We start from the raw sequence: 20024 nt of genomic DNA on the forward strand, positions 1-20024 counted from the left end.
GCCGCCGGCAGCAGCAGCAGCAGCAGCAGCAGCAGCGGAGGGGGCATCTCCCGGCCCGGCCGCCGCCGCAGTCCCGCCGCGGGGACACCCTTCCTATGGGACGACAAGTGAAGGGCTGCCGCCGCCGCCCGCTGCCCGGCCCGCCCCGAGCCTCGGCGCTTCGGCGCGGCAGCGGCAGCTGCTAAAACCTGTGCCGCTCGCACAACTTCGCCGGCTTCGAGCATCCTCCCGCCGGGGGCTCGGGGGCTCGGGTCCCCCCCGTTCCTGCCTCCGAGCGTCCGCCTTTTTGGAAGAAGCCGGGGTGGCCGAGGTGCCGTTCCTCCGTCGGCGCTTTAACCGCTACTGTTATTATTCTCCTCCAGACTTTCCCCTTCTGGGGGAGGGAGGTGGTTTCCTGATCTGAAGTGCAAAGAAAAGTCAGTGGGATTCCCCTCCTTCCTTCTCCCCCCACCCACCCCCCCCCCCCCCCCCCACCCCCGGTTTGGGTGCATTCACACGCTCCCTCAGGCATGATGCTCAAGATGCTGCCGTTTAAGCTGCTGCTGGTGGCCGTGGTCCTGTGCTTCTTCGAGGGGGATGCCAAGTTTGGGGAGAGCGGCGCCCGGAGGAGAAGGTGCCTCAACGGGACCCCGCCGCGGCGGCTGAAGAAGCGGGACCGGCGGGTGCTGTCCCCGGAGGCCCCGGGCGGCGGGGAGGCGATGTGCCGCGGCCTCTACCCCCGCCTGTCCTGCTGCTCCCGCTCCGAGGCGCAGGGGCTGCCCCACGCCGAGGCCAAGGTAGGCACCACCTGGGGCTGCGCCGGGCTTCGGGGGAGCTTTTCGGTGTTGCGTTTTGTTTCAGTTTTATTTTATTTCTGCGCCGAGCCGCGCACCGGCCGCGGACCTGCCGCGTTCCCACGCGGGTGGGGGCGATGCCGCGGCGGGGGGCGGCCGCTCCCGCCCGGGGGGCGAGGGCGCGGCGGGAGGGAGCGGGATCCGAGTGCGGGTCTGGCGCTGCCTCGGCGGGCGCGGGGAGCCGGCGCAGGTCCGCGCCCGGAGGGGACGCGGGCGCCCCGCGGGGGGAGCGCGGTGCCGGCTCTACCGCCGGCTCTGCCTCCGAGTCACTTTTTGTCCGCAGCGCCCGAGTTTCTGGCGGCGGCCCCGGCGCCGGTCCCGTCCCCGTGCAGCGGGGCCGAGCCGCCCGCAGGTACCGCCGGTGCCCGGGCGCGGCTGCGGGGAAGGGCGGGGGAGCCGGGCGGGCTCCCGGCAGCGGCAGCGGAGGGGCTGTGCGCTCGGCCGGCCGTGCCATCCGGCTTGGGTTTTTTTTTTCCTGGGGTGAAAAATCGTGTCCGGTTTGCTCCACACGCTTACTTCGGGAGGGGGTTTGGATAGCGGCTCGATGCCGGTGCGTACCAACATTCCGTGATCTCCGGCCGCCTCGGGGCCCGTGTGCTACTCACGGTTCCGCGTGTCGGCGCCGAAAGCCCCCCGAAGTGTCCGCGGTGGAACCCCGGCCTCCCGGCTCTGGCCCAGGGCCGGTGTCTCACCAGGTGCCGTGAGGTACTCTGCCTTTGCACATTACCTGGCAGCCTCTCTGCCCAATTTCGAGCTGCGGTCATGTGAAGGGAAGCACCTCCTCTGCTCACCGATTTCTTGAAATTGTCGAGTTCTCTGCATCCTTTAGCAAGTTAAATTCTGCTTATCAGCCTGTTGCTTAGATTATCAAACGGCTGGGTACCTAACCAGGCAGGACCCTGTTTGATAAGCTAAGCTGTGCTGTGCTGGCCAGTGATGCATCCAGGGGTACGCACAGGGAGGGAAGTTGCTGAATAGTGTCATTAAGAATCACTGCACATGAAATAAACAATCAGGTGTCTTTTTTTTTTTAAATTATTATTACTTTTCCCTTTCTTTCCTTTTTTCTTTTTCTTTTTATTTTTTAAACATTTCATCCTCCTTTAGGTTTAATTAAGAATTCCTCAGTTACAGCTCTCTAGTTGTCAAGGTCTGAGAGACTCTTGGAAAACTTGTGTTTCAGTCTTGCTGGCCCAAGCATAATAAAAAAAAAATACCCAGCCTGAATCGAATTTTTATGCTCAGTTCACGGTAGATTTCACTCCATTCTCATGTAAACAGCTTCTACGAATCAACATATGTGTCTGGGTGGTATCTCTCACTTTGTTTTGTAACAAAAAGCCATATTGCATCATTTAATTTGCTCAAGTCATGCAAATAGGAAAAAATCAATAGGACAAAAAGGGGTCGACTTATCCTCCTCCCCACTAAACTGCTGCCCACACACAGAGTCCTGTTGCTTATGGCAAAAGAATAACAACAACACCATTGTGTTTGTTAGTTGGTTCACTAATGGGTGAAACTGGAGAACATCATTCTCCTTCAGTCCCCAGCTCTGTCCAAATGTTCATGCCTTTTGAGGGAGCATTTGTCCTACCCCCTCTATTCCCAGATGATTGAGAACTGTCTTACTGCAGGTTTTCAGCTGCAGATCTCTCTTTATTCATACCATATGCAGCAGCAGTTTGAGATTCAAGGCAGATATATTTCTTCATGTTGTCTAGAGACAGTGTCATTAGGCTCCTGTGTGATGATTGAATTAAACTATAACCACACACAGATAACCTGAAAGATCTAGCTGGGTAAAAAAAAAAGAAAAAAAAAATAGAGAGAAAAAAAAAAAAAAAAAAAACAGAGGAAAAATAATAAGGACTGGGAAATGTGTCCTTAATTCACCCTGTTTGCAATGTCCCGGTGGCATATATGCTACTGAGATTATTCAGTGCTTGGAGACTCTTGTGGTAGTTGGTTGAATGCAATAAACTGGAAGTTCAATTTTGGTTAGTTTTCCATCCCCAGGCAGTTGAAGTGTTTATTCTCTTCTTACTATTACTTTAAAAGATCTTTTAATTCCTTTTCAATGTGTTTTTTTCTTACTGACGGTACTAAAAATCTGATATAAATGTGAGGAAGTGACCATATATGCCACAGTACCTACTTCTGAGCTGTTGAACCAGTTTTGTATTTTCTTTAAAACATAAATTACATTTTTAAAGGAATGCTATTTTACAGGGTTGTAAAATCAGACTTTTTCACCAAAGATTAATTTTTATGAAACTCACAAATCTGCTTTATCATATCTGATAAAAATATATGTTAAAAAAAAAAAGGTCAAAATATATGTCATTTATACTTGACAGAATGGGGTGGTCATTCTGTAAAAGACATGGCAAAGTGTTATGGTATACGTTTGAATGTAACTTTTCTAAAAGCACATTTTTAAAACTCTGTTCTACTACAGTTCCCAAACCAGCTCTTTTAAGCTCCATCATCTACCTCCATGATGGAGTGGCCATGCCACTAGCAGAAATCTGGGCACTGCCATCTTAAAGAAAAAGAAATTAATTGGCAATGCTCAGTAGCCATTACAATAAAAGCTTCTTGGTTAAGATGCTGGGTCTGTGAGAATTTTGGACCAAATTATTGATCTGTGCTTATAAATGAAAACACCACCTGCAGTTTTGGGAACAACAATGGAGCTACCGTAAAGAGCAGATACAACATTGCACTGGCTCAAGTAAAATATCTGTGTCCTGTTGTTGTTATTTAACTCTTCTATTCTTCTGGCAGTATCCCTTTGTTTATGAAGGGCTACTACATGCCAGCCAAACATCATAATACCGATTTTTCTAAAAGTTTGCTTACAGCCTGACAGGCAAAGAAGTCCTCTCTACCTTGGATGGTTTCACAGCCAAGGCTGTCAAGGAATGGGTGAAAAGTAATTGTTTTCAAGTGTGCCCTTTTACAATCATTTGTTTGCTCAGGCTCTTTCATGAACAAAGGCTATTGTTGAACACATCCAACTAAACAAATAACTCATCTTGGGGTCCCTTTAACAGCTGCCTTAGTACAATGATCTATTTAAATATTACCCTAAAATTGAAACTGAACTCTTTAATGACATAATCCAGCACTATAATACAGAAGAGGCATATGTTCAACTCAACAGCTGAGCAATCTCGTCAGCACATGATTTTTAGACGTAAATGCTTGTATATCAAATATGGCTTAATGCAATCACTTATTTCACTGGTTTTTTCCCCTTCTGTTAGTATAAAATTCTATTGCCTTTCTCTAACTAGGTAGGACAGAGTACACAAAACAGATGACAATATTAGCCGTAAGGAATTTATGCCTATGGTGTCATCTTCTGTTTCTTCTTCTTTGCACTCTTCCTTCTGTTGATAAACCAATTTAGTATGCTGTGCTTTCCTGTACGTTCCAGGATTTATCTTACCTTTAGTCTACCCATTTTACTTTCATGTGGCTAGAGATTAAAGGCTGATCTTACAGATGTTGTAAATTAGTCAGCAGCAGGCATAATCATTATTAGGCATGTTGCAATAAATGTTTGGAAGTTTTACATATTTTCCAGAGCGCAGTTAGTTTAAACCACTGTAGTTTGATGGTTTCACATACGACTTTAAAAATTAAAGCAGGAAATTAGTTTACGTTTCTTCAAAAGACCAAAGCCATTGTCAACTTTAAGGTCATTTTCAAAGTAGACATCCAACAGAAAAAGCTTCATTTAAATAAGTATTTCAGAATCTGCTTAGAACTGGTTTAGTAGACTCCAGGATAAATACATTATCAATTTACTGAAATTCAGAATAGAGACTTGTCCTATCTCCAAGCCAGTACAGAGTTACACATCAGACCTCACACAGAGCAAATGTTACCACCCTATTTTGCTTGAGCATTCTCAAAGTTAAGTAACATTGTACTTGATTTTCAGATAATTGATTGACTCCCATTCCTTAATCTTCCGATTAGCTATTATATGACCAAGATTCATTCCAGAAATTACATGAGGGGGTGAATTCCTGTGGTTAATTCCTGGATAGCAGCTGCTCAGGGGGATTAGGATCCTTTTGTCTTAACTTTGAGGACTGAAATGTTGGCAAGCCTGTATCACCAGGCAACGTCAATTACGTTTTCCACAAGAAACAGTAAATTAGCTTTGCCATCCTGTAATTTATTTTCCCCCACTCCCTGTTCACAATGTGTTCTGGAGTCTTCCAGTAGAAGTAGAGTTTTCCATCTGTATCTCTGTGGAGTTAATTCAATAAACACACTGAATATTTACCTAGTAATACCTTGTGTTTACTTGTACTTCTAAACACACCATCACAGTGTTACCACAAGAAAGCCCGAGATGAACTCCCTGATGAAAACTTCTGAGACTTCTGCAAACCAGGTGGTACTGCTGCATGTAGGCAGGTCCTGTGAAGGGTCTGCACTCACAGTCCTTTGATGGGAGCACCAAAACGGGTCATTTCATCCGTACTTCAAGAGACAAGTGGCACCATGTTCTTAAAAAGTGGCATTTATGGATAGCAGTTTTGGTCATCCCCCACTGGCTTCAGACTTTGTCCTGTTTGGCAGCCAATGACCTGACTGCATTATACAGGCCCCCTCCCTCTATCACAATCTCAGCATCCCTTAGGAAAGTCCAGCTAGTGCAGAATGTTGCCTCAGCACCATGAATTGCATGAATTGCAAGTATGTCAAATCTCTTCTCTACTACCTGGACTGTAACCCTAGGCAGTATTCAAGTTCAACATTTTAGTTGTTATGTACTTTGGTTATCGTTTATAGTAGTTATCATTATATTTTTAGCTCCCATCTTCAAGATTTACCATATCTAGAACAACATCTGAAACTCAAGAAAGAAGACTAAGGTTAAGAATTCTATGAATATTACGATGGCCCAAATGGGCAATCTAGCAAAAGGAATCTAAACTTTTTCAGGAGAGAAGATTCTGTGGCCACAGAAAAAATTCCTGAAAGAGTTCAGGACTAATGCAAATCTTTTGCCATACATGCAACATGCAATTAATTGATTACTGTCTTAAAGTTTTTAAAAAATAAAGACAAACCCTTTACAAAACATGTGAGACAATTATGTGCTAAAGAAAGGTTTGAGGAAAGAGAATAAGCTATATGTGGCAGATATTACTTGCCTGCAGGTGCTATGAAGCTTAGGATAGCTTGACAGCAGATAGTCTGAAGAACAGAACATTTAACGCGTTTAGTGATCCTGGCAAACCCGGAGGAATTCTTTTTGAAGCCAGTGGCAGCACATCCAGAATAACAGTAGAAGCCAAATGGTGTTCTTCTAATCAGGGGTCCAACTTCCAACATTAAACTTTAGTGCACATTTCAGATGGTCTTTTGACAATATATATATGGTAAGACTAAATTTTCCTGGATAGTTTGCCTTCTAAATTAAGGTTATTTTGAAAAGGATGTTGTTTAAATGTGTGGGCCATATATTGTATAATATTTTGAATACATATCTGTTTGAAACAGTTGAAAGTGCATTTCTCTCAAGAATTTGAGGTCTATGTAATTATGCCCCATAAATAAAAAAGCTAAGTTCAGACCTGTGTTATCGAAGTACAGCATCCTAGAAGAGAACTGACCTATGAGACAGCAGACTTAAGCATATCCAGAGTGTTCTGCACTAGATAACGTATTTATCAAAAGTAAATTAGATAATTCCCTTTAACGTTACATGGTGAGGGAATGACATTGGAAAATCCGTCTGTAAATCAGCTCAGAGATACAAACTATAGAAAAACTAGCAATGTTTTCAAATGTGTGATTTGCAAATATTTACAAATTTCATACATGTATTTACCACATCAATATTTCTTAACATAAATGTCCTACAGTCTCTGTTTATAAGTGCATTATATAAATAGCAGAAAGAACCTGAGCTTTGTTTTTGCTCTGGATCAGATTCAGACCCTCTCGACAGAGAGAACACATTTCCCACTGCCCACCATTGGGATGAATGATCAAAAAACAATCCATGTGGTTAACAATAGATTAACAAAGTGCACTGCATTCAAAAGCTAATAAAGACAACTACGCTGTTTTCCATTATTTTTCATGATTTGATGACATTGCACTCCTTAGGCTCCTGTGTTTACTTCAACACATCATTAGTTGTGGTTTCATGCCTCTTTAACTGCTATGCATACATTATATATATATATATTTTTTTTTTTTTTTTTTCAGGACAAAGTTACAGTTTCCATATTGACACAAACAAGACATTACAAATTCTACTTTTACACTTATAATAGAAAAATATGTCTGAAAACATATAGGGTTTCCCACCTCCAAATAGTGTGCATTAGAGAGAGCAAAAAAGCAGAATAGCATTTAAAGCATAAAAAAATCCATGGCACCTGCTGAATTCCACATCAGTCATTTCAGCAGCCAGGCTGTGGTGTCGTTCAAGATACACCTATTTTACAAATACCTAGACATGATTTTCCTGATGTGCTCTGATGGGAGAATTTTAATTTTTTAGTCCCTAAACACTTGGGTAGGCCACCTTACAAGTTAGGATTTTAGGTATTACTTGTAAGAGAAGTGGGTAGGCCTGCTGCTATAACTCCCTCATATAAATGATTCCTCTAGTTCATCTAGTGTGATGGCAGGCACGGGTCCTTAAAATAACTTGGGTACTATTATTCTTATCTGAGAAGCAAGCTCAGATAGGAAATCTTATGGAAGATTCTGTAACAACCCTCTATAAGAAATCAGAGAAATTAAGATCTCCTTGTACCAATGGCATATTGTACATTTCATAGTAATAACTTTTGCACCTCCAAAACGGTGACATGAAAATTGATGCACTGATAGTAACTGTATTGGTTCCACTAGCATTGTTCATGGCATTAGGCCATGCTATCTTTCTTTGTGTGAGATGGGGACACAGGTCACAGGTTTACTTGTCTCTGGTTTGTGGCTTGCAGGTCCTTTCTGTTACCAACAACACAGAATGTGCGAAGCTACTGGAGGAAATCAAGTGTGCACACTGCTCACCTCACGCTCAGAACCTATTCCACTCACCTGAGAAAGGGGAAACTCCTGAAAAAGAACTAATGCTTCCCTACCTGTGCAAAGACTATTGTAAAGAATTCTATTATACCTGCAGAGCTCACATACCAGGTAAAACTCACAACAAAATATGGGGCTAAAGGATGTCCTCATATGTTCATATTGCCTGGGCAGTTTACGTCCAGCTTTTACCCAGGAAAAATCCCCACTGATATCCAGGGGAACTTACCCAAGCAGGGACAGAATGTCTTCGCAGCAGATCTTGTGTGGGGAGGTAAATATTTCGAGGGCTTTCTTGCCACCCTCTTGTTAAACTCGCCATGAAACACACATGGTTTGATTGTTGTCAAAGGCACCTGAAACTATTACCTTTGCTCAAATACTAGTGTGTTCATTCTAATCATGCAAACAAGCAGCTGGCCATCCAGAAAGCTATTCTAAATGATAGATTGCTTTAAAATGCAAGAAATAAAAGGTCCTGGCTGTTTGCTGTAGCCTCTAAAAGCTGATGAGTAGAGTGTTTTTTCTGGTTTTGTTACCCTAGAAACTGATGTTTTTTCCACAGAGTTTAAAGCCCATTGAAATCAAAGGGTCTTATTTGATAGACTTCTGTGATCTTTGAATCAATTCCAGTGTGCTGTTAACAACCAAATTCTTAACTTACCCAACACTTCCTCACTGTATTCAGTGGAGTTCGCTGGACGTAACCAAAAGCAGAGTTTGCCCTGTGTTGTCTGAGGCAGTCACCAAATGTGTGCTATCACTTGTAACTATATCAACAAAATAACCGCAGAAGATGGCTCTTCTAGAAACGCTCTCTAAAGACACTATTATGTTAAATAACATCTTTGGTATTCCCAATAGTAAATTATTTATATGTTTAAGACTGTCATTTTTAAACTATGCTTTTTTCCCCATCCAAACACTACTTATAAACAATGCCACACAGGAGAAAATAATTAAATTGGTTAAGATTGCTTTTTTCTTCTTCTTCTTCTTCAAACTAGCAACACAGACTGGAAAAAAGGACTTGATAATGACATGAAAAATGAATTTGTGAATAGTCACTTTTAACATATGAACACAGCTTTGTAATATAATATAAACATATCTGAGTAAAGGGGATAGTTTAAGTGGATGGGATTTGGAGGACGGTTTTTTAATTGCATGTGTACAGTGTGTACTTGTTTTCTCTGAAACCCCAAGAGTGCAGGCATTTTTTTGCAGTGTTTTCTTTATTGACTTGAGAAAACATTTTGAATTGACTTACTTTTTCCCTTTACTGTGGTTTAACATGTATCTCAACCCATTCAAATATGAAAATATTATTATTGTCTTTATAAACTAAGAGATGTTTCTAAGGCTTTCTTAAACCAGCTGTTTCTTGCTCTTTATCACATTCCCCAAAGCAAAGCAGAATAGATCATAGTTGCCAAGACTGCCTGCTGAAGAGCGATAACAGATTAGATATTCTAAATGTTTGGCCCATATAAGAAGTTGGCACAAAGACATTTTTGACATGAGTTTGTAGCTAGCACAAATGATTTTCATATTCTGCAGAGCGAGACCCTCAGAGTTGTTTTGCGAAATTCTGTGTTTACAAGGAAACAATTTGTTTAATTGAAAAAAGTGAAAGAGGGAAAAGGGGGAAAGAAGGAGGAGGAGGAGGGAGGGAAGGAGGGAGAATGAGAAAGGGCTGAGCAGCACAGGAGCTACAGCCACAGGAACCTCGCTCTCCTCAGATCAACATATGTGGTGACGAATGACAAATTTATTTTTCTACAAAGTTTGTGTATATGTAAAACTGCTGAAGTGCATCAAGATGTCAAGTGCTTTTTGTGACCACCCAGGTTGCCTTGAAAGATAACCAGATGAAAGCATAACTTTAGCACTGGGCAGAGCAATGTGCTTTGCAGGAAAAGGGCTTACATACTTTAGCATCAGTTAAAATAGGATTTTTCCTACATCAATCAGATGCTAATAATTGTTCTAAATACTTGTCCTGAAAGTAGGTTGTACTAACAAAAACTTGTTGCATGCTTACATCCACCATCAGGATTAATTTGGTGAGCTGGCCAGTACTCGTGGTCGTTGATACCTATTCTAGGATTTCCCAAAGGTATTCATTAAGATTCAGGTTTCTCTTTTTGAGAAGATGGCCTGTAGGATTTTAATAGTTTCACAGTCTTGTTCATTCTGAAGTATAAGTAATTAAAGTGACTTATTTGGGGGTTCTGTTTTCCCTGTGAGACCTGGATATCCGTAATATTATTTATTGCAAAAGAAAAAAAAAAAAATAGTAAATGTGGAAGCTATATTTTCAGCTTAGCCTGGAGGATTTTACAAAGAGTTGAAAATTAACAGGCCCCCAAACCCAAGGTCTCTGGCAATGATTCACTGTGCATTTGTAAAAATGTCAAATAATTACTCTTACTCCATTAGGGAGTGCTAATTGTTTCTGAACACCAATACAACGGAGTTTAAGGAAATTGCTGACTACAAAAATAATTTTATCCCTTAAGTCCTGTGTAAATGAGAAATATTTTTAACATTTTAAGACAGCAAGCATATTTTCTAGGATTGAAATGTTGACAGTACCTATTAACCAAGAAGGCTGAGAAATTACGTATCATTTTTTTTTCATGAGTTATCTTCAAAAATTCATTTATTGTCCTGTCTCCTGCAAAGATGAAAACTCTTGCAGATCCTTGGTCAGCTCTTTTGAAGACAGCAGTTTTCCTGCCAGTTATGGCTGTATCAGAACTTCCACTGACTTCTTTAGGAATATTGAGAGAAAAAGTGGACCCTATTCTTTATTCAAGCAGAATAGTATCAGAAGCTGTTCGGATTGTATAGATGAGCGGGAGGGTGTAATGCTTCATGAAGACTTTGAGATTAGAGCTTCTCTGCTTCATTCCAGATAACTATTCTGATTATTTTTCATCTAATCTTTACTGCATGCCTCAGTTTAAGGGTTGATTGAGACACTGGAGTTAAGTGATTTAATGAAGTGTCTTCAGTCAATATGAATTTAAAGTTTTCTGTTTCCACAAGGGAAGACTGTCTAATATTTATTACTAATATAGCTAGTAAAGGAAAGCACAGCTGGTTCTGCCTTTAGACATAAGCAGAAACTTGATCCGTGCCGTTGCATGTGGCATATTCTAAGGAACAAACCTGTGCTACAGCCATGATGCCATCCAAGGACGTGGGAGAGATTTTGAGCTATCTGGCCTCCATTATTTTCATTGGAAGAAATGGGTTCCAGATGATTGTGGGTGAATTCAGATCCAGGCCCAGATAGACATTACCAGAACAGATGTCTGATAGGATTTTTCAAGCACCAAACAGGGTGTTCCAAAATGCTGGAATTCTAGCCTGAAATATTGGAGATCTAAGAAATTCTACAACTCACAGAGCACTTCCAGAAGTTCTAACATGGCTGATTTATAGTCACAGTCAACATAGTCAACCTGCAGAAAAAATAGTAGTGGCTGGTAAATTTGCTGCTGGTAACAAGAGCGTGAAGGGGATCAACCCTGGCCCTGCCTGTGTGCAGGAACCTGCGGTGTCCAAGCAGGACAAGAGGGTCACCAGTCCCTTGAAAACCAGTTGGACATGATGTCACCCACCAGTGGACTTGGTCCATTTTGAAACAATCACGTCTTTGGTTTGGTTTTTACTGGCAGTTGAGAAGAGAGGAGAACGTGGGGGTTTTGCGAACAAATTCACATCTAGCTGTCAAAGGTGCAAATCAGATAAAAACCCCCAAAGGTAAAAACTGCTTTGACACAATGTTGAACTGTATGCTCAAGGTCACAGCAGAAATAAAGCAGGTGAGCCTGACTTCCAGATGTCCTCAAAGGCAGTGCAGGTTTTCTCAGATGAGTGGATGATACTCCATCCTGTGCACAGTGCAAGCTGGACTTGCTGCAAAGACTGAGACGTGCTATCATGGCACTGGAGCTGTGTGTCAAAGAGAAGAGACAAGGGAATGGCTAATCAGGGAATCTGGCAAAGTGGAATTTGCTGAAGGTGGGATAGGAAGAGAGATACAGTGTGAGGAACAACTGGCTGCAAATACAAGTGGAGAGAGGAGGTGGGGATCAGCTGGGAGCAGTTTTCTTTTGAAAAGGCTTTTAATCTTGCAATTTATTCCCACAGTGTTTTATAAAGGCGAACACAGAAAGCCTTCACTGTAGCTGCCTTAACTGAAAAGCCTGTCGTTGGATTCTTGTTTGCAAGACAGAAAGTTTAGCATAGAAATGCAAGCCTGTGCAAAATCTGACACTTAAACATGATGTTTAATCATCCTTTGTGATTTCAATTTTCCTTGTTAACACAGGCATTGCTCTGTCAACACGTACACAGCTGGTAGGAAATTTGTAATAATATGTATGAGTCTTTTAAAATAAATTAGTAAGTACAGGAATTCACACAGGACCAAGGGTTGCAGTCCCCATTACTTTTTTTTTTTCTCTTTTCTCCAAACAATTCTAGTGCTTAGGGGCACTTGTCAGGGACCATTCTTCTGGACACTGTACAAACTCTGAACAAAATGGAAAACTGTACACTAAAGAACTTACAATCTAAGCATGAGAAAGAAGATAATAAATGGCTACAAGCAGATAGGAGAGTAGAAGAAAATGTTTCTCTAAATGTCCTCAGTGAAGCTGTTAGTATGTTAAATGGAGCATATATAACACATGGAGATTTTTTTCTTCCTGAATTACTATGGTTTTATAGAACAAAATAGCAAAATTCCACCCTTAAAGCACAGGTGAAACTGTATTTACTGAGGTTACATTCCTTCCAGTAATGCAACATTTTTCATAGTTTAATTCTTCTAACTCCACTCTTTTACAAGCATTTCTAATGAAAGTGGTTCATAAGCCTTATCCTTTCTTAGAATCTGCTGCTGGCTTTGCTCAACAGCAAAAGGCAACTGCAGTGCACCATCCACTTTAGTGCATGATAAAATATTTCACGAGGCAAAGGGATTGATCTTACATATAAGAAAAGGCATTGTACTGGTCAAGTGAGTTTGCATCTGATTGTTATTTGAAATGGACAAGTACCAAGTGAACCACCTAATCACAACCTGCTCTGGGTTTCCCTGACTAAGATGACACTCAAGCCAAGAGAAGTTTATCTTTAGTAAATAGTAAATGGTATACTTGGAAAATTCTAGAAATTCTTAGTAATCATACCCCTCTAATTTGCTATTGCATTTTTTCGAATGACCCACTGTGCCTAGATAAATAAATTATTAAGGACAAACCCCTGTATTCTTAAGTCAAATATTTCAACAGCAAGATCTTAGATTACCTTTGATTTTGGCATTATATTTACAAGCCTTGGAATACTACTCTATGATTATATCAGAGTTCCCCTTCAGTTGTTCCACTTGAAATGACATTTCCCATTTTCTCCAAATAACTACTATAAATTAAAAGCAGCTCCTCAGAGATGAAATTTACTGAAGCTCCAAATCACGGTAATTAAACTTTTACACCACAGCACACTACCCTGTGTTTCCAGATATTATTTCATAGAAATCAAAGGCATGCTTTCTCGTGTCATTTTTCCAATATTTTTAAAGGAAGATGTATATGAAAAGAAGTATAGTTGGGTGGGAAAGTCTTTTCACTCCACAAGAATTCCGGGATCCAAAAATTTTCCTATTCCACATAAGGAAGAAATTGAACTCTTTCGAAATTTTCCATGAAGAAAGCCACAGAGAGACCACCCCAGGATAGCTAATAAAGTCGTTGTTAGGACATTTACTTGGGAAATGGGAGACTTAGGGTCAAACTCTTGCCTGACAGATGAGGGGCATTGACCTGAATATTCCTCTTCCTAATGAAACACCCTAATTACAAGACATTGGAGTATAGTGATACAAGGTTTGCTGTCTGGCCTGTCTTTTTCATTTAGACCAGAAGTTTGAGCTTGGACCAGAAACATTATGTTAAGTAAAATTTTGTCAAAACTGATAATGTTTCTGAAAAAGCTTTGCTTGTAAGGAATTGGCATTTTCCAACGAAATACATCTGTCCCCGATCAGTTCTCGTACGTTGTGAGCCAGAGTTTTATGGCCAAGATCTGTGGATTACTGCATCATTCACAAGTGGTAAAGCCATGCATAAATTAGGCCTCTAATTCCAATTAAGTGCTAATTCCTTGTGTCCTGTGAGTTATGTCCTGGACTATAGTACATCCTAAGACAGTTGCCAGTAATGCAAACAGGCACGAAGGTAACTTAAAACGTATTATCTTAACAATGTTCTGGTAAAATAGTACATGTATAACTAGCTAGATTCTGTCCTCTTAGATTTAATACTCCTGATTAAAATCTGGGTAGAAATGACTAGAAATAGGTCTGTGAACAGAAGTGGATATTTTTTTTTAATGTCCTTAAACATAATGCAAGATAGTAATAGCAGTAGTGGCAGGGGTTTTTTTCAAAAGCTCTCATTTTATCAACTTTGTGTTTCTCTGGGTCTTCAAAGACCTTCCCATTTTAACCTAAACCCAAAGGACCACCATTCATCCAACGCAGCATGAGACATATCCCCCTTTTCAGGGGATGGGGCCGAGGAAGTAGGCTTCACCATGGGACACTGCTCAGCTCCTTTAATGCTGGGAGTCAACCAGAGGCCAGCTGGATGCCAACACAGTGCAGTTTCCAGCACTGCTTCCCACTCTCACCTCTCCAACCAATGTCCTTTGCTGGCAGCATTCCACAGAATTTTTACTGCATGTCTTTTACCAGTCTTCACTGAGATTTTGACTAAAATTAATCATTATTTTAAAAAAGTTAAACAGAAGCTGGTCAGGCTATTTTACAGCAGCTACTACACTTGATTTATAGGGTTAAAACTAGGGAGAAGTGCGTCACAGCCTCAACTCTGAACTTTGCCTCTTAATTTTTTAGTGAGTGAACTGTTGTGTCATTTTGAATGAAACTTAAGCACACTGAAAATGAGGTTTAATACAAATACAGATGAATAAACTGTAAATGGCAATGCTTAGTTTGTGTTTATACATTCGTGTTTACTCAGAGCAGACTATTTCTGCAGATAGCCCTTTGTTTAAAATGACCCCTTTTTCCACTATAATCTATTTAAAGATGAGTTTGATGACACAAAACTGCAGACATGACAACACACTAAATATTTGTATGCTCTTTTGCATTTTTAAGGTTTCCTCCAAACAACAGCTGATGAGTTTTGCTATTACTATGCAAGAAAAGATGGTGGTGTGTGCTTTCCAGACTTTCCAAGAAAACAAGTGCGAGGGCCAGCTTCTAACTCCCTGGACCACATGGAAGAATACGACAAAGAGGAAGAGATCAGCAGGTTCATAAAAATAAATGCTGTTTAATCTGAAAAAAAAAAAAAAAAAAACCAACCTAGCAAAGCCTGTGGTTTTCAGAGTGAAACAGCTCAGTGTGTGCTTATGCTGAGCAGCTGTGTTTTCCAGATGTGACTTTCTTTTGCTGCTGCTAGTGTACGTCAAAAGAGAAAGTTACACGAGCTTCAGCGCTTCAGTACCATTTGATATTTGCCTGCTGAAAAGGTGTTAGAATCCTGCTCTGATCCACCCTGTGGGTCTTGGTTATTGTCCAGCCCATGGATCATTTGTAGTTCTGGGCAGTAATCTGTACCTAAATTTAATATTACTAAACAACTAGGTTATTAGTAAAATATTTATGTCCCAATCTTCAATTTATTTCATTTGAGGGTGGGGTTTTTTTTGCAAAAATAATTAAATTAGATTATTCCATCATAAGTCATCATTTTAAAATGGATTTTAGAAGCCAAATTTTATCCAAGTGATGAAATTTACTGTGTTTATTTTATAGTAGAAATTCTGTATTTCTAAATTATTCTCTTCTTTTGCCATTTTTCCCCCCTCCCATTGCTCTACATATTGGATCTAAGTTTATTTAATGTTCTTTTTTTTGTATGCAGACCAAATTTTCTTCAAGTGAAGCTCAAGCTGATTTTCTGTATTATGTGCTTGCATACATTCAAGAAAATAATTTATATACATTAATATATAAAAAATGTTTTATTAGACACCTGTTTTTAATATCATTGCAGAGCAGTAATTTAATCTTTTAGGGACACTGTTGTGTCAACAGTTACGAGAAAGAAGAAATGTCTCACTATTTCTTTAAATTTCTTTAGAAAACACAAGCACAACTGCTTCTGTATTCAGGAGGTTGTGAGTGGACTGAGGCAGCCCGTTGGAGCAGTTCATTGTGGGGATGGATCCCATCGCCTCTTTATTCTTGAGAAAGAAGGATACGTGAAGATTTTCACTCCCGAAGGAGACATACTCAAGGAACCTTTTTTGGATATACACAAGCTTGTTCAAAGTGGAATAAAGGTTGGATTTTATACTTACCTCTACTTTTTTATATTTCAGCATGTATATGGGAGAAATGGGAAGAATATTTTTTAGATATTAATTAAATTTAAATAACAAAAAAGAGTAATGACAAGAGACACCACAGTTTTTTTCTGGCAAAGAAGTGAAAACTCATAGTGGGAAGGGAAGACAGCAAACTCTCATCAAACTTTTTTCTTTCCCTTCATTTTTTCCTCATCTTAAATTCAAATGAAACTATTCAGCACCAGCATTCCACAGCAATATCTTTGTATGTTCATCCTTTGGGCTCATTTCCACCCCACTGAATTAAGAAGAGTTTTGCTGTGATGCCAGTGGGAGCAAGTTTGGCTTAGGGCCTCCCCTGCCCTCTGGGTGCTGGGTGATGCCTGGGGAGAGCTGGACACAGGAGAGGCCTGGGAATGCTCAGGGATGCCCTGGAGAGGAGCAGAGTGCTCATTCCCTCTTGTCTCGATCCCAAATGTAGCACAAGCTTCCCTGGGTGGGAGGCTGCTTTAAAACTGCATGTATTGGAGGGGCACGTAAAAGTGACTGACCTGTAAATTCAGACATGAGGGTTGGTGGGATGAACAGCTTCCACCCTGTTCACTGGGAACACTTTCATAGTCAGGGCAGTGAGTGGGGAATGGGCACTGATGGGAATATGTTGGAAGGTGCAGGTGAAAATTTACGTCTAATTATGGGGTAAGTACCAATGGAAAACTCATAATTCTGTTGGAAGATATTTTACTTCTGGCATGCTGTCAAATGTTCTTCCACGTTGATTCCCTATCACAATTCAGAGTGGTAATGCAAGTAAAATTCAGATATATAAAGAAGTTTTAAGTTGTAATCAGCAAAACATAATCGTTATGCCTAGAATAGTCAGGACTATGTACCAAAAAGCCTTCATGGATGAAAGTTATATTGACATGCTCTTGATAGAGGGATCTAAATAATAATTGTGACAAACTAGATCGATTTGAAATGCATAACACATGGTAACTGATAATTTTGTTTCAGCTATAAGGGCAAGAGGCCAATTAAGATAGAATTTTTTGAGAGAAAAATCTCAGAGGTTTTTAGTGTCTGTTGAAAAAGAGAGCAATAAACATTGCACCTTTTTCAGGAAAAAAAACCCACTTTATATGATTATGTATGTTGCTGAATGCTTCCCTTTCTGCCCCTGCAGATAACCATTCTGTTCAAGATATCCAAACAACAGGGACTTATCAGGGATGTTTTTGAACAATCATCTGTTTCATATTTCTTAACCAAAAGTTCTGATCATTTGTGGAAAACTAACAGTGAAATTTCCACAGAACTCTTATTGGTCCCAAAGAAACCTCTCTCAAGGAAACTTCTACAGCTGCAACTTAGAGACAAGGCTAAATGGAAAACTGATTTTCCATGCTTCTGGACAGGCACTAACCTGCTTGATATGATTCGACAGGTACCCTTAGGATCAGATTCAACTTTCAGTTCTGTCTTAAATCCATGACGTGATCTTTTTAATCTATTCTAACCATCACATAATGCTCTACACTGGATCTGTTTCAACTGTAACATTTTGTGTAAATAATTTGATGTTCTAAGCTAGAAAGTCTAATTCAATTCCCTGAGATAACAGTCCAGTGACTGAGGATAATTGTACTGCAGCATTGAATGCAGACTGGCAAGAACAGAGGCTTTATGTACTTTGCAGGTAAGGAGAAAGGGAATGTGCCTAAGAGCCCAGCTCTTAAACAGAAGGAGTAAAGAATTTGTGGAATGAGTACATTACTTAAAATAATAAATAGATCAAAAACCCCAAACCCCATATAACCAAAACAGTAGTTTTAAAACAAGGCTTCTAAACATTTTCACATTTATCTTCTGCAGTCTGATTCCTATAATCGTTGTCCATGGTCCCTTACCCACAAGGATGGGAGAACATTGTGGCAATGGCAGCATTGTCACTGCTTGATGGCGTATTTGGTTTTACTTACCTGTTGCACACTTCAATACTAGAAATCAGTAATGGAGAATACTCTGTGGATAGATGATTTTCCAGCAGGCAGTGCAGAACAGTCAGCAGTTTAAAAAACCCCTCAACAAACCGCTATGTAAAACACTGCATCCACTCGCACAGTGCAAACAACATGGAATGTGTCCTCTATGTTCACTCAAGAAACATGTGTAGTGCCAGAATTTGAATGTGCACACTTTAAATGAAGCAAAAACTGCTCACCTGTTTTCCAGCCTCAGAACAATAATAGCAAGAAAAGGCAAACAAATTTTTTCCCTAAAAAGAAGTGTAAAAATTTTCTCTCTTATACTCAAGTGTCTGAGAACAGCAGCTTCTGCTATTTTCTTTCTGTACAGAAATACAAACAAATACTTAACTCCAGTGACAGTAAAACCAGCAAAAATACTTTTTCAGACTTTTAGAGACATATGTTGTACTCAGTAAATAATTAGAATAACGATAATGACAATGTTAATGCTAATAATGCAGCTGTGGTTGAATCAAGGGTAATATAAATTTATGCCTCTGAGAATAATTTTGGACAGCTATTCCAGTAAGATATTTTTAATGCCAATAGATGGAATAATATAGTGAAGGTTGATTTTGTCTTCTTTTTTTAGTGTCAAGAGGAAATTTAGCAGTAATAAAATCAGATTAACTCTGATCTTGCTAACATATTTCACTCATTACAGCACTGGCGGTCAGATAAGGAGGAAAACATTATACAAAAACAGAGGAAGAGAGGTGATTGCATTGTATATAAGTCATGCTTCCTTCCTAAAAAGATGCCTTTTTGTTCCTCTAATGGATCTATTGGTCCCTGTGTTGATGAAATTCATTTGGAGCCCCTAACATTGCTGTGAGAGAGTTTGTAGGGTTTCTTCACGGACACTGCTGCCCTAAGCACATCAACAGGATTGTCTGCACTTGCTTCTTGTCCATCACTCCTGGGAAGGTCTGTGATTACAAATAGAAAGTATGAAGAGTGGTACAACTCTTTGCCTAAGTTTTACTGGCCCATTGGCTTTTAATGCTCATTGAAGTCAGTGAGGTTCTCTGTTTGAAAATTATTGCTGCAGTGCAATTACTGACAGTTACATGATTTAATTTTAAGGAGTTCAAATTAAAAAGGAGCAGCAATGACTTTATCTGCTGCCAGTATCTCAGAAGGAATTAGCACAAATGTGCAGAAGTATTTTGTAACAGAGATAGATTCCATGAATGGATGATGGTGACTTGTGCTTCTTGGTGGCCCTACTCAAGAGAATATTAGATGCAGGATTCCTGAAGATTAGGGGGAAAAAGAAAAAAAAAAAAAAAAAAAAGCTTAAGAACCAATTTTTCTTTGCACATCTCCTAATTTCTAAAACTTTTTGACAGCACAGTTAGCAGGAATGCTTTTCTGATCTTCTATTTTTTAACTTAGTTGTTGGAAGCCGTGAATGGATATTAATCAAGAATTTGCTAATTCTACCTCTGTGGCCTTCTCCCATGCATTTTATGTTACCCTGGCTACATAAATATTGTAGTGTGTGTGCATGGATTGGGCACTTGGCCAACCCCCTCCTGTCACCCCCTCCCCTATGTTAGGAATGTGGTGACAAGAAAAAGCCACGTACCTCGGTCTTGTCTCAAAGCTGAGCAAGAACATGAGTGAGACATGGACCTGTAACTCATATCTAAGCCATGCACCTGGCTCAACTATTCAG

General features: G+C 40.3%; 1 protein-coding gene across 1 annotated transcript in view; it reads left to right on the top strand.

Annotated features, from left to right (window-relative positions):
• The first annotated feature begins 509 nt into the window (after positions 1 to 509).
• Positions 510 to 20024, top strand: part of HHIP (hedgehog interacting protein) — a 70821-nt gene continuing 51306 nt past the window's right edge. The window contains exons 1-4 of the mRNA XM_040065726.2: positions 510 to 776; positions 7826 to 8021; positions 15115 to 15271; positions 16106 to 16307. Coding sequence (XP_039921660.1) covers positions 510 to 776; positions 7826 to 8021; positions 15115 to 15271; positions 16106 to 16307 — 822 coding nt within the window. The remainder of the gene's footprint in view (positions 777 to 7825; positions 8022 to 15114; positions 15272 to 16105; positions 16308 to 20024) is intronic.

This window comes from Hirundo rustica, chromosome 5 (assembly GCF_015227805.2).
Source record: "Hirundo rustica isolate bHirRus1 chromosome 5, bHirRus1.pri.v3, whole genome shotgun sequence".
Classification (NCBI taxonomy): Eukaryota; Metazoa; Chordata; class Aves; order Passeriformes; family Hirundinidae; genus Hirundo; species Hirundo rustica.